Source organism: Nannospalax galili, unplaced genomic scaffold (genome assembly GCF_000622305.1).
Source record: "Nannospalax galili isolate Female #2095 unplaced genomic scaffold, S.galili_v1.0 scaffold213, whole genome shotgun sequence".
Classification (NCBI taxonomy): domain Eukaryota; kingdom Metazoa; phylum Chordata; class Mammalia; order Rodentia; family Spalacidae; genus Nannospalax; species Nannospalax galili.
In genome coordinates this window covers 3,016,270-3,029,355 of record NW_008335195.1, presented here as the reverse complement: position 1 = coordinate 3,029,355, position 13,086 = coordinate 3,016,270, and the positions used below count along the sequence as shown (strand labels likewise).

Below are 13,086 nucleotides of genomic sequence, written 5' to 3'. Positions count from 1 at the left end.
TTTTTTTAGATTTATTTATCTTTATTATATGTGTGTGTTTTGACTGTATGTATGTAAGTGTACCACATGCATGCAGGGTCTTTGGAGGCCAGAAGAGAGAATCAGAGTTCCTGGAGTTATAGAGGGTTGTCAGCCGCCATGTAGGTGCTGGGAACTGAACACAGGTCCTCTGGAAGAGCAGCCAGTGCTCTTAACTGCTGAGCCATCTCTCCAGTTCATCTGTTTTGTGTATATGTGTTTTGGGTTTTCTGCTATTTTTGTTGGGTTTTGTTGTTTCTTTTTTGTTCGTTTGTTTTTTGTTTTGTTTTGTTTTGAGACAGGGTCTCCCTCTAGCCCCAGCTGTCCTGGAACATGCTTATGTAGAGCAGGCTGGCCTCAATCTCACATCTCACAGAGATCCACCTGCCTCTGACTCCCAAGTGCTGGGACTAAAGGCTTATACCACCACACCTGGCTCCTTGTCTGTTTTTAAAGCTATTCCAACCACTAGAAGTATGCATTTCTCAGCATTTAAAAAATTCCTATTGCTTCCTGGAAGCCAGTCCATCTTCAGAGCGCTTTAAAATCTACCTTTTCTTGCTGTGGACTGTGGCTTCTAGAACCTTCCTCTAGATGTGACAGCTTTATGGACTGTGAGAAAGACTTCACTGGTCAATAACAGAAGAAAATTCCAATGTGATAACCCCAAATCCCTTTTTTTAATGTATTTTTATTGTTAAGTCAGCTTTTTTTGGCCTCCTGTTCAGTCATCTTTTTCAAATAAAATGCTTTTGTCTGTGTGAACCTTTAGAAATGAAGTAGACGCATGCAGAAGGCTGGAGGGTGTTCGAGTCCTTATGTGATGAGATGATGGATTGCAGTAACATGCGATCACGTATTTGAGAGAAAGCTGGTTGCTGTTTGTGGCACGACTGCTTCTGAGAGCAAGCAGGGCCTTCCTGTGCAGTAACACAACACAGTAAAGTTGCTCAAAAAACATATGAGTAGTTATTGAAGCATTTAAAGTGGATGTCATCCATATAAATCATATTCATGTGTGTTGCTCTGCAATTGTTCTTATGTAGACAGATGGATAGGTAGTTCTTGAATGACAATGCCTTTGATAGCAAAGGGTATCTTGTCTTTATTTGAACTTCAGCAGTTCCTTCTAGAAGCAGCTAAGAGCTTTTTATTACGAAGTCCCTTCACTTCCTTCCTTTTTTCTTTTAAAGGAAATTTATTCTTTGAGATTTATTCTTTGTTTTAGCGACTCCTATTTTAATAACGTGCCCTATAAACAGAAGTGTTGGCACATACCTGTAGTCCAAGTACTCAGGAGCTGAGGCAGTAGGATGGTTTGAGCCCAAGAGTTCAAGACAAGCCTCAGCAATACAGTAAGACCCCATCTTTTCATTTTTTGATTTATTTACATTTATTTATTTTTAATGTATTTTGTGCATGAGTGTGAATCCACAAGCCATGGCACACTTGTGGAGGTCAGGACAGCCATCAGGAGTCTGTTCTCTCTTTCTACCATGTGGCTCCTGGGGCTCAAACTCAGGTCACCAGGCTTGGCGGCAAGCACCCTTACCCAGTGAGCCATCTCACCAGCCCTCATTTTGTTAAGATAGGGTCTTGTGTATTCCAGGCTTGCTGCATTGCCCAGTATGACCTTTCAAGTGCTGGAATGCTGGGATTATAGGCATGCACCATGAGCTGGGTGTACTATACTTTTATGCACTACTGGGGATCAAACCCAGAATGTTCTGTATGTTGGGCAAACACTGCACTAACTGAGCTACATCCCAGTCCCAAGACCTTATCTTAAAAACAAAACAAATGGTATACAGCAAGATGGCATGTATTCCTTAAAGGAATCAAAGGTCACCTCAGACAATGCAATCATTCCTGGGTGAAACTGGCACTGTGGATGGCCCTTGGAGTCTGATCAGCCAAAGACGACCTGTGCCTAAGTGTTGGTCACATAGTCTCCTGTCCTGCTCTCCCAGGTCTTCCTGTTCTGACTTTATAGGCTCAGCCTCAGGACCCTGCTCCTCAGAGAGACCTTCAGATTGCAGAAGCAGCATTCGGTCAGTCATCAGGGTGCTGCTGTGACATCAGCAGTCTCCAAAACTCCTGAGAGAACAAGAGTAAAAAAGTATCACTTTTAAAAAAGAAAAAATTTTTTTTTATTTTATGTGTGTGAGTGTATTACCTGCATATATATGTAAGTGCACCCGTGTCATGCAATCCCCTCAGAGGTCAGAAGAGGGTATCAGATCCTCCATCCCCTGGAACTCGAGTTACATATGATTGTTAGCCACCATGTGGGGTCTGGGAATCAAACCCTGGTCCTCTGCAAGAGTAGCCCATGTTCTTAACCACTGAGCCATCTCTCCAGCCCCACTGTACTTTTTTGTTTTTTTTTAATGTCGGCAGTATATGAAAATGTCCCCTCAGGAACACTCAAGGGTTCTGGGTTCTTCGACAGGCTAGAGAGCTCTCTTAAGGCCCTCTGGGGGAGACCTCCCTGGAAAAAAAAAGAAGGCTTCTTAGGAGCTTGGCAAAGAAAGAAGAGACCGAGACGAGGACAGTGAGCAGAGGTGAGGCCTCAGAGGAGACTGGGGCAACCTCAGCAACTCTGTAAGTCACAGGATGGCCCCTAGAGATGATCCACAAGGATTACAGACCAGGAGACCTGGGAACTGCTCGAGACTTTCAAAGAAGGACAGCCAGGGGCCTTGGAGAGCACAGTTGGTAGATCAGGGATGAGCAGGGCTAGGGGTTGGGACCACATTGCTTCTCTGGGCCTGGGACAGCTGACAATTTGTAGAACTTCATTTCCCAAATGTGTCAGCCCAGTCAATAGCAAGTTAAGACAGCAAAAGCGGAGTCCAACTTTCCACACTGCCCCTCTGGCTTGGTTTTGGATTTGGTTTTGGTTAGGTTTGGAGACAAAATTTGGCTATGTAGCCCAGGATGGCCCTGAACTAGAAGAGCTCCTTCCACATCAGCCTTCTGAGTGCTGAGATAGCAGTTGTGTGCCTTCAGGATTCACTCACCTCTGTGGGTTTGGTGGTGGTGGTGGTGGCAGCTAATTAATTTTTTTAACTTTTTTTTTCTCTCTTTTTGAGACAAGGTCTCCCTGTAGCCCCAGCTGGCCTGGAACTCACTATGTAGACCAGGCTGGCCTTGAACTGACACAGATGCATGTGCCTCTGCCTCCCAAGTGCTGTTTTTTAACCACATTTTGTTTTGTGTGCACACGTTTATGTACATGTGGAGATCAGAGGACAACTTTCAGAAGTTGATTCTCTCCCTCTGCGTGTGGATCCTGGGGATGGAGCTCAGGTTGTCAGGGTTGGCCACAGGTACCTTTACTCACTGAGACATTTCCTGGTCCTGTTTGTTATCTTTTTGTTTTGTTTTGTTTGGAGGGTGGGGGGTGTTTGTTTGTCTTGAGACAAGGTCTCCTGTAGCCCAGGCTGGCCTTGGATGCTCTGTATAGCCGAGGATGACCTTAAACTCCTGGTCCTCCTGCCTCCACCTCCCAAGTGCTGGGAATAGAACCATGTGCCACCATGCCGGGTTTATGCGGTGCTGAGGTTCTACCCTGGGCCTCCTGCATGCTAAGCAGCACTTACCAGTTGCGTACCAGTCCTGGTCTGCTTCTTAATCCTCCGGCCCAGAGGTGAGCATTAATCCAAGAGTGTCACACTGCTCCTGCATGCTCCATGACACACCTGGGCAGGCGCACGCCTCTGGACCTCATCTCGAAAATTGTGTAACAGGTGCAAGTGGTATTCCCATCAAGCTCCCCCCCCCCCCCCCACACACACACCCATGGACCTGGGAAATCGAGAGCCAGGGCGGGCGGGGGCGGGGCTGGGCCTAGAAAGCCCGCTGGGGTCAGTCAGGCCGGGTGCAGAGGCTGGAGGATGGCAGATCCCCTGCGGGAGCGCACCCGGCAGCTGCTGATAGACTACCTGCTGTTCTGCGCACGGGAACCAGGCACCCGGGAGCTGCCACCGAGCTCCAGCGAGGCCGCCGTGCTGCGCTCGGTAGCGGCACAGACCCTGCAGCTCCACCAGCCCTTCTTCTCCTCCTTCCGCGGCTACCAGGGCAACAGTCTGGAGCTGCTGTCACAGATGGCGGATGTCGTGTTGTCCGACCAGCAAAGCCTCAACTGGGGCAGAGTGGTAGTGCTTGTGGCCTTCGCTGGCATGCTCCTGGATCAAAGCCCTTGTAAGAATACCAAGGGGAGGAATAGGCTCCATGTGCTCCGGGACTGCCTTTACATGGTGGACCTCCTATGTACTCGCCTCACTGGACGGCACCGTGCTTGGCTGGAAGCTCAGGATGACTGGGTGAGACGGCGCTGTGCAGGGAAGCGCTGGGTTGGTTCCATGCCAAGTGTGCCTCGAAGAGGCCAGGAGTGCTTCAGATCCACTGAACCCTTCCCTGTGCAGTCCAATGTGACATTCCTTCTTCCTCTCTGTCTTTGTTATTTCTTTTTGAGGCAGGATCTTATGTAGCCCAGGCTGGCCTAGAACTCATTAGTAGCCTGCTACCACAATGTTCCTCCTGCTTCCACCTCCCAAGTGCTGGGATTGCAGCCTGTGCTACCATGCCCAATTTATGTGGTGCTGGGGATGGAACCCAGGGGCTTGGAGAATGCTTGACAAGCACTCTACCAACTGAGCCATACCCCCAGCCCCTGGGGTTTCTTTCTAGGCAATCAGACTAGCAGAAAGGCTGGCTCTCATAGGATCCTGTTTAGGAGCTGCCAGGCACCCAGGCCTTGCCCCTTGAGGTAGGGGTTGTAAGGAAAGGGGATTAGGTCTGAGATGCCCAAGTGGTATAAAGGTAGCTCCAAGCCCCAGGCCACCTGGATTTCCTTCTCCAGTCTGATCAATGCACCTTTAAGAGACTGTGGCCAAAGGGGTTTTGAAAATGTGTGTGGTCACTCAGTAGGGACCTGACATGAGTTCTTTATTTCTAACCCACTGCACCTAGCCCTCCCCTGGACCTCCAGGCTCCTAGCTTTCTGTTAGTCCTTCATCTCTGAGGTGTAGGCTAAAGAGGCAGCCTTTGGCCTGTAGCTCCTTTGCAGAGCTATTGATCAAGGAAAGCTACCCAGGATGGAGATAAAGCTCAGTGGTTGATGCCAGCATTGTGAGGCTCTGGGTTGATATCCAGAACCATCAGAAAAGAACTCTACACGTGGGTAAGCCAGCAGCAGGCCCCTGGGATTCTGAGCTAGGCCTCTGATTTCTTTGCTTCCTCCCCTCATTGGGGTTGAATAAAGACTGAAGTGAGCCACTCTATGGGATAGATGTAGCTAAATTATGATAACCTACTATACAAAAACAAAAACATTACCCTCCTGTCAGCAGTTTGTGTTTAGGCCTCTTATGAATTCACTTAAGGAAAGGCAGAATGAGGGTTAGCTTAACACCTGCTTTGTTCCACAGGTTGGCATCACTGGGCCTGTGAACTGCCTTCAACTGAGTCTGCAAACTCCCTGCGTTCTCTGCCCTTAGGACTTTTCACATGGAGAGGCAGTTGGGCTAAAGCATTGGTTTCTGCCCCCGCTCTGCCCACCTCTTTCTTCTGCTGCTTCTCTCCTGCCTCCTCTCTCTCTCTCTCTCTCTCTCTCTCTCTCTCTCTCTCTCTCTCGCTCTCCTCTCTTTCTTGCAAGGTCTCAGAGCATGAGGTGCATTTCAAGAGGGTCACTGAGGGAGCAGGAAGGATGGCTCAGGGATTATGAGCATTTATTGGGCTCAGACTTGGTTCCCTGAACCCACAGCTCACGTCTGTAACTCCAGTTCCAGGGGATCTGACCACCCTCTTCTGTACCAGATATACATGTGGTGCATATCCATACATGCATGCAAATACTCATATACTTAAATCTTTTTTTTTAAAGAGGGGCACGGAGGCAGATTGCCCTTTTGGGTAACAGATTTATTAGCAGGTTATTAATACCATGGAAAGGCAGCATGGCACAGCTCTGAGGAGAGTTCAGGCCCACAAGGCAAGTCTGGAGTCCCTTCTTACTGATTTCAGAGGAAAGGGGGGCCCATGCCACATAGTTAAGTAGCCCACAGTATGTTTGGTTGGGTTGTTTCTGATTCTTAGCAGCAAGGGTAGGGGAAAGGTTTTGCCTTAGAGTTAATGTGTGACTGTCATATAGGACTTGACTGCTTAAAGAGTCTCAGGTGGCCTAGGGTTGGTAAGCTTCCCTCAAGGAAGAGATTACCAATTCACAGGCAGACTTTCAACAGGGTGCCTGCCACTTATTTGACAGCAGGTGTGACAGTAGAAAGAGAGGTTGCTGCAGATGAGCATGGTGAGACTATACTCTAGCCCAAAGATAACATTTCCAGAGGAGAGAGAGGGAGAGGGAGGGAGACAGGGAGAGGGGATGGGGGGTGGCTTAGGGCATAATAGGCATTGCATTCAGTCTCTGGTTGCTACATACCTGACTTGGGGTGATGTGGGGTCAGGAGGCCTCGCTAGCTTGGGATATCTGGGTCAGAGACTAATATCTGTAGCCACACATCAAAAGGATATTGTCCACATGAGTCTGTGTAGTGTGCTGCATGGTGGTCTGGATGAATGGAGTTAGGCAATGGACTGAAGAGGGGCCTGTGGATATAGGAACCAGGATAATAATGGAGTAAACATAAGTCAGGAGTCAGGAGGTGAGTTTTGAAACCATTTTGAATTAAATTTGTTGAGAGGGGGTCAAGGGTAAATCAAAGAGATAATGACAGATTGGCACCATCAAAAGGGGGGAAGTATGCATAAGATTTAAGCTTTTCAATTTTATTAGGATTGTGGGGAAGGCATCAGAGAGTAAAGATGTTTTCATTTACTTTTATTTTATATGCATGAGTGTTTTGCCTACATGTATGTAATGCACCATGTGTGTACAATGCCCACGGAAGCCAAAAGAGTGTGCTGGATCCCCTAGAACAGACAGTTGTTAGCTGTCGTGTGGGTGCTGGGAATTGAACCCAGGTCCTCTGCAAGAGCAGATCATGCTCTTAAATGCTGAACCATCTCTCCAGTCATGAAAATAGATTTTAATAAGGTTTTGAAGATATCTTTCCTCAGCTTTGAGGTAAAATGTAAGGTGTTTCTGCTAGAGAACAGTTAAATGATTGCTTCTAGGCACTGAGTTGAACTGCTTCTTACAAATCCTAATTACAGGTCGGGCCCAGCACTTGGGAGGCAGAGGCAGACAGATCCCTGTGAGTTCAAGGCCAGCCTGGTCTACATAGTGAATCTCCTTTCTGTTTCAAACCCAATAGTTATCTTACAGTATTCTCTAGAACCTCCTGTGTGAGTGTTTTTTAAAGAGATGTTTTTTTGCCGGGCATGGTGGCACACGCCTTTAATCCTAGCACTCGGGAGACAGAGGCAAGCAGATCTCTGTGAGTTCAAGACCAGCCTGGTCTACATAGTGAGTTCCAGGACAGCTGGAGCTACAGAGAGACCCTGTCTCAAAAAGACCAAAAAAATGTCTTTTTATTTTTAATTATGTGAATATATGTGGGGAGGGATGGTATATACACATGAATGTGGAGGCAAGAGGAGTCAGATCTCTCTGGAGCTGTAGTTATAGGGTGTTATGAGCCATCCAATGTGGGTGCTGGGAACCAAACTCTGGTCCTCTGGAAGAGCAGCAAGTGCTTTAAACCACTGAGCCATCTCTCTAGCCCCCTTTGCTTTCATTTTCATTTTCATGCTGGGGACTGACCCCAGGACCTTGTTCATGCTAATCCCATGTTCGACCTCCAAGCTTCACCCCAGCCACTCCTGAATACTTTTAGAGATTTATTTTAGCTAGGTGTGATGGCCCATGCCTTTAATCCCAGCACTTGGGAGGCAGAGGCAGGGGAATCTCAGTGAGTTCAAGGCCAGCCTGGTCTACATAGCAAGTTCCAGGCCAGCTGAGGCTACAAGGAGACCCTGTCTCAAAAAGACAAAAAAAAATTATTTTTTTATGTGTATGAGTGTTTTACCTGCATGGATGTATGTGTACCACATGCATATAGTACCCCGGGCCAGAAGGGGGCATCATATCCCTTGAACAAGAATTACACATGGTGTGTGAGCTGCCCTGTGGGCACTGGGAAGTGAAGCCCAGTCATCTGCAAGAGCAGCAAGTGCTCTAAACCACTGAGCCATCTCTCCAGCCTGCCTCCTTGTGTATTTTGAGCTCAGGCTTGTGCATGGTGAAGCAGTCTGATTTCCCTGTTCTGTCCTTGTAGGATGGCTTTTGCCGCTTCTTCAGAAGACCCTTCCCACTGAGTTTTTGGAGGAGACTGCTGCTCCAGATGTTTTTATCATGCTTCTTTGCAATAGGCATACTATATTTGTGGAAACGATTATAAGTTCTAAAATTTTAAAGCCATTTTTACCTGCCTAACGGTGCCCAGCTAAATGATAGTTTTAGGTGATTGAATAAGAACTGAGGACAGGTTCCCACCTGGAGACATTGCCTGCACGTTTCAGGGAACCCTGGGGCTGTGATGGGACATGGAGTAGTTCTTCTGAATGAGGAATCGGTCTACAAGAGCATCGCTCCACAGGAGGGAAGAAACTGTGTTCCAATGACTGGGAGATGTGCAGCTGCCTGTATTCTGCATTTGGCTGAGAGTGACATTCCTGCACTGTTAGCCACAGTTCCAGGGCAGAGGATCCTCAAAGTACCCAAGCCCCAGAGCACCAAGCAATGCAATACAAACCTTCCCAACGAGTCCTTTGAAACCTGTCCATACCGAATTCCTGGCACTTATGGGTTTATAGAGGTTTTTGCTTTGTGCTCTGGCTTCAATACATTTTTAAGTAACTTCAAATTTTTAATAAATTTATATATTTTTCAAAAAAACTTGGATTTTCTTCTGATTCAATTAGACTTTTGTTCTTAGCAGTAGCTTGAATTGATGACAATTTCCTTTTTCATTGTCTCCTTCAATATAAACCAGGTAACAGGCCAGGCATGGTGGTACATGCCTTTAATCCCAGTACTTGGGAAACAGAGGCAGGTAGATCTCTGAGTTCAAGGGCAACCCTAGTCTACATAGCAAGTTCTAGGTCAACCAGGGCTACATGGTAAGACTCTGCCTCAATAATAATAATAATAATAATAAACCAGATAACTGCTTTAAAAAATCAGCACGTGAACCTATAAATCATTCCTCTCTCCCCCCCATAGTTATCTCAAAACCTACAAGGTTGGGAGCAATGTGCCCTACCAGGCCTCCCTGGCCATTACTGACCTGGCATTTTACAAAATTGGATCTGCTTTTTTGTGTTTCTGTTTTGTGTTTTATGATAGGATTTTAGGCTGGAGATGTGAGTCCTAGGGATTGAACATAGGTCATCAAGCTTGGTGGCAAGCACCCTTACCAGCCAAGCCATATCACTAGCCAAATTACATTTATGTGTGTGAGTGTGTGTGCATCAAAAGACAACTTGCAGGAGTGGTTCCTATCTTTCCACCAGGTCCCCAGAATTGAACTCATCAGACTTGGAGGCCAGAGCTTTTACCTGCTGAGCCATCTCTCTGGCCCTCTTTCTCTTCCAAGTACAAGATGCCTGGGGAAATACCATTTTCTTGGGGTCCATCGTTTCAATGGTCTGACAGTCAAATGGAGGCATTAATGTCTTTCTAGAGTATCTTCCTTTCTGCCAGGCAGACCAGTTACAGCCTCCTGCCCAGCAAACACCTGGCTCTCCCTCCTGTCATAGGACTTGAGGACACAATTACTGCTTTCTAAATTCAGAGTTGTGACAAAGGAAACTCCCAGAGGGAGGCCTAAGGCCAGGCAGGGCTAGGGGTCACCTACCCCCAAGAATAATTAACCAGCCCCAACTGCAGACCAGCTCCTGCACTAGTGCTCCCCGCCTAAGGTTGAGTAGTCCTGCCAAGACAGGAGCTCACAGTGGCCAGGGCAGGTGAGCCAGTTAATCCAGGTGAACAGCTCAACTCCAGCTATACACAGAACCCTATGAGAGGCTTTCCACCAATGCCTAGCCCTCTCCAAAAATCCTAATGTAGTTGATGATATAAAACAGCTCCTGCTCCAAAGGGAGTAAGAGTTTATTCTGAGCCAAATGTGAGACACCGTGACCCAGGAACACAGGCACAGTTTGCCATGAATGAACTTTTATAGCCATGGAACAAAAGACCATCAGGAATCCAGGTGAGGGGACTCACACCTGTAATTCCAGCACTGGGAAAGGAAGAGGCAGGAGGATCAAGGAGGTTCAGGGTAGTAAGTTCAGGGCCAGCCTGGGATACCTGAGAGGATGCTTTTAAAAAATGGGGAAAGGGGGTTGGAGAGATGGCTGAATGGTTAAGAGTGCTTGCTGCTCTTGCAGAGGACCCAAGCCTGGTTCCCACAACCCACTTTGGGTAGCTCACAACCTATAACTCCAGCTCCAGGAGTTTCAACACCTTCTTTGAGCATCCAGATACACATGGCAAACACAGACATATATGAATACACATAATTTGAAATAAAATATTTTTAAAATTGGAGACATCAGGGCCCAGCCTGGTGGTGGTACACACCTTTAATCCCAGTACTCAGGAAGCAGAGGCAGGTGGATCTCTGTGAGTTTGAGGCCAGCCTGGTCTACATAGCAAGTTCCAGGACAGCTGGGGCTACAGAGGACCTTGTCTCAAAAAGACCCCCCAAAAAATTGGGGACATCAGATAGGTTACATCAAAGTGGGGAAATGGTTGCTGTAGGTCTCTGTCCTGGTTGGTTTTGTTGTAAACTTGACACACTTGGAAAAAGAACTTTAAAAGAAGGATTGCCTCCATTAAGATTGGTCTGTGGGCAGGTCTGTGGAGCATTTTCTTGATTGCTGATTGATGTAGGAGGGCCCAGCCCACTTTGGGCAGTACCATCCCTAGGCAAGTGGTCCTGGGCTGCATCAGGAAGGTAGCTGGATGTGAGCCTGGGAGTAAGCCAGTAAGCAGTGTTGCTCCAGGGTCTCTGCTTCAAGCTCTCGCCTTGAGCTCCTGCTTGAGTTTCCCTCAATGATGGACCGTAACCTATACGATGAAAGAAGACCTTTTATTCTCAAGTTGCTTTTGGTCAGTGTTTTTATTGCAGCAACAGACACCAAAGTAGAACAGTCTCAGATGCTGATGACATCTTGGCTGTGGGGTTGGTGGAGGCTAGGCCTAACAAGCATAGAGTTTTATCTAAAAGTCAAGAGACCAGATAGGCCAGATACAAAGTGGCCAGTAAGGGGACCAGTGACATAGGACAGTTGGTTTAGTAACAATCCAACTCTCCACAGGAAGTTCTCAACCCACAGAAACTTCACTCTTGTGACTTTTTCAGGGAGCTTCAGTTCACCGTGGTCTAGAACCCACCTGCTGCTCTCCAAGGTGAGCCCATCCACAGCCAGGATTAAAGACACTTGGGGAACTGTGGCCTGAGCAGCGGCAGGATCCTAACATCGAATTCTTTCAGTTCTGTTCTTTGCATTTTTATTGAGATAAAATTCACGTAACACAAAACTCTTTTAACCATTTTTAGAGTATACGCTTCAGTTTTTAGAGTATACACTTCAGTGACTTTAGTGTGTTTACAGTACTGTGTAAGCATCACCCTTTATGTGATTCTATCACTTAAAAAGAAACCCCAGACCCTTAGTCACTCTCTGATCCTCCCTTCCCCTGCCCTAGCATGTACTAATCTCCTGTCTGTTCCTGGATTTACCTATTCTGGACATTTCGCGTAAATGGAATCAGAAAGTTCATGGCTTTTTGCATCTGACTTATTTAGCAAAGTGTTCTCTAGACTGCTACACACTGGCATGTCAGGACTTCTTTCCTGCTCGGTGCTAATACGCCAGTGTACTTACCACACTGTTTATCTACTCATCAGCTAACCGGTATGTGGGTGGCTTGCACTCGTTGGATATTTTGAATATGCTGCTCTGAGCATGCTTTCACATGTTTTTGTGTGGGTGCTTTTACACATTTTTATGTGGACATATGCTTTCAGCTCTCTTGGGTGCATGCCTAGGAGCAGGATTGCTGGGTCGTGTGGTAACTGCATGATTAGCATGGGGCAGATCTGCTAAACTGTTCTTAGCTGCACGATTCAACATTCCCACCAGAAAGACATGATGTTCCATTTCCTCCCACCATTAAACCTCAGGGTTGCAAAGGAGAAAGGAAGAGAGCTACCAAGGCACTATCTGAGGAAACACAACCTTGTGTGTTTAAACTTCAGAGATGGCTTCTGCCCCCTCAGCTTCCCAGACACCATGTAGCCACCTAGGGAAGAAAACTCATTTGTGGATGGTTGACCCTGGGAACACAGGGTAGGGGTGGTTATTTTGGCTCAGTGTACATAACAGAGAAGAAGCACAAATGAATAAGACTTTGTTTTTTAATATTTATTTTTATTTATGTGTATGTGTGTATGTGTGCATCCTCATGTGTGTGCCAATACCCACAGAGGCCAGAAGAGGGCTTCAGATCCCCTGGAACTAGAGTTACAAGCAGTTATGAAGCTGGCATGGTAGCACACGGCTTTAATCCCTGCACTTGGGAGGCAAAGGAAGGTGGATCTTTGTGAGTTCAAGGTCAGCCTGGTCTATATAGCAAGTTTCAGGCCAGCCAGGGCTACAAGTGAGATCCTGTCTCAAAAGCAAACAAGCAGTTGCGAGTCATCTAATATAGGTACTAGGAACCAAATGCAGGTCTTCTAGAAGTGCAGCAAGCACTCAACCACCAACCTATCTTTCCAGTCCCTACTTATTTATTTTTGAGAAAGGGTCTCATGTCACCCAGGCTGGCTTCAAACAATTTTTTTTGTCTTTTTGAGACAGGGTCTCCTGTAGCCCCAGCTGTCCTGGAACTCACTATGTAGACCAGGCTCGCCTTGAACTCACAGAGATCTGCCTGCCTCTGCTTCTCAAGTGCTGGGATTAAAGGGGTGCGCCACCATGCCTGGCTCAAACAATATATTTTTGAGATAGGGTCTCATGTCACCTGGGCTGGCCAAGGATGACCTTGAACTTCCTAATCCTCCTGCCTCAGTCTCCCAAATGCTGGGATTA

At 47.0% G+C, this 13,086-nt stretch overlaps 1 protein-coding gene across 1 annotated transcript; it reads left to right on the top strand.

Annotated features, from left to right (window-relative positions):
* Positions 1-3,917: 3,917 nt before the first annotated feature.
* On the top strand, positions 3,918-8,384 carry Bcl2l10 (BCL2 like 10). Its single transcript, XM_008829770.1, has 2 exons — positions 3,918-4,346; positions 8,262-8,384. The coding sequence occupies exons 1-2, from the start codon at positions 3,918-3,920 to the stop codon at positions 8,382-8,384; spliced, it is 552 nt and encodes a 183-aa protein (XP_008827992.1).
* The last annotated feature ends 4,702 nt before the right edge of the window (positions 8,385-13,086 follow it).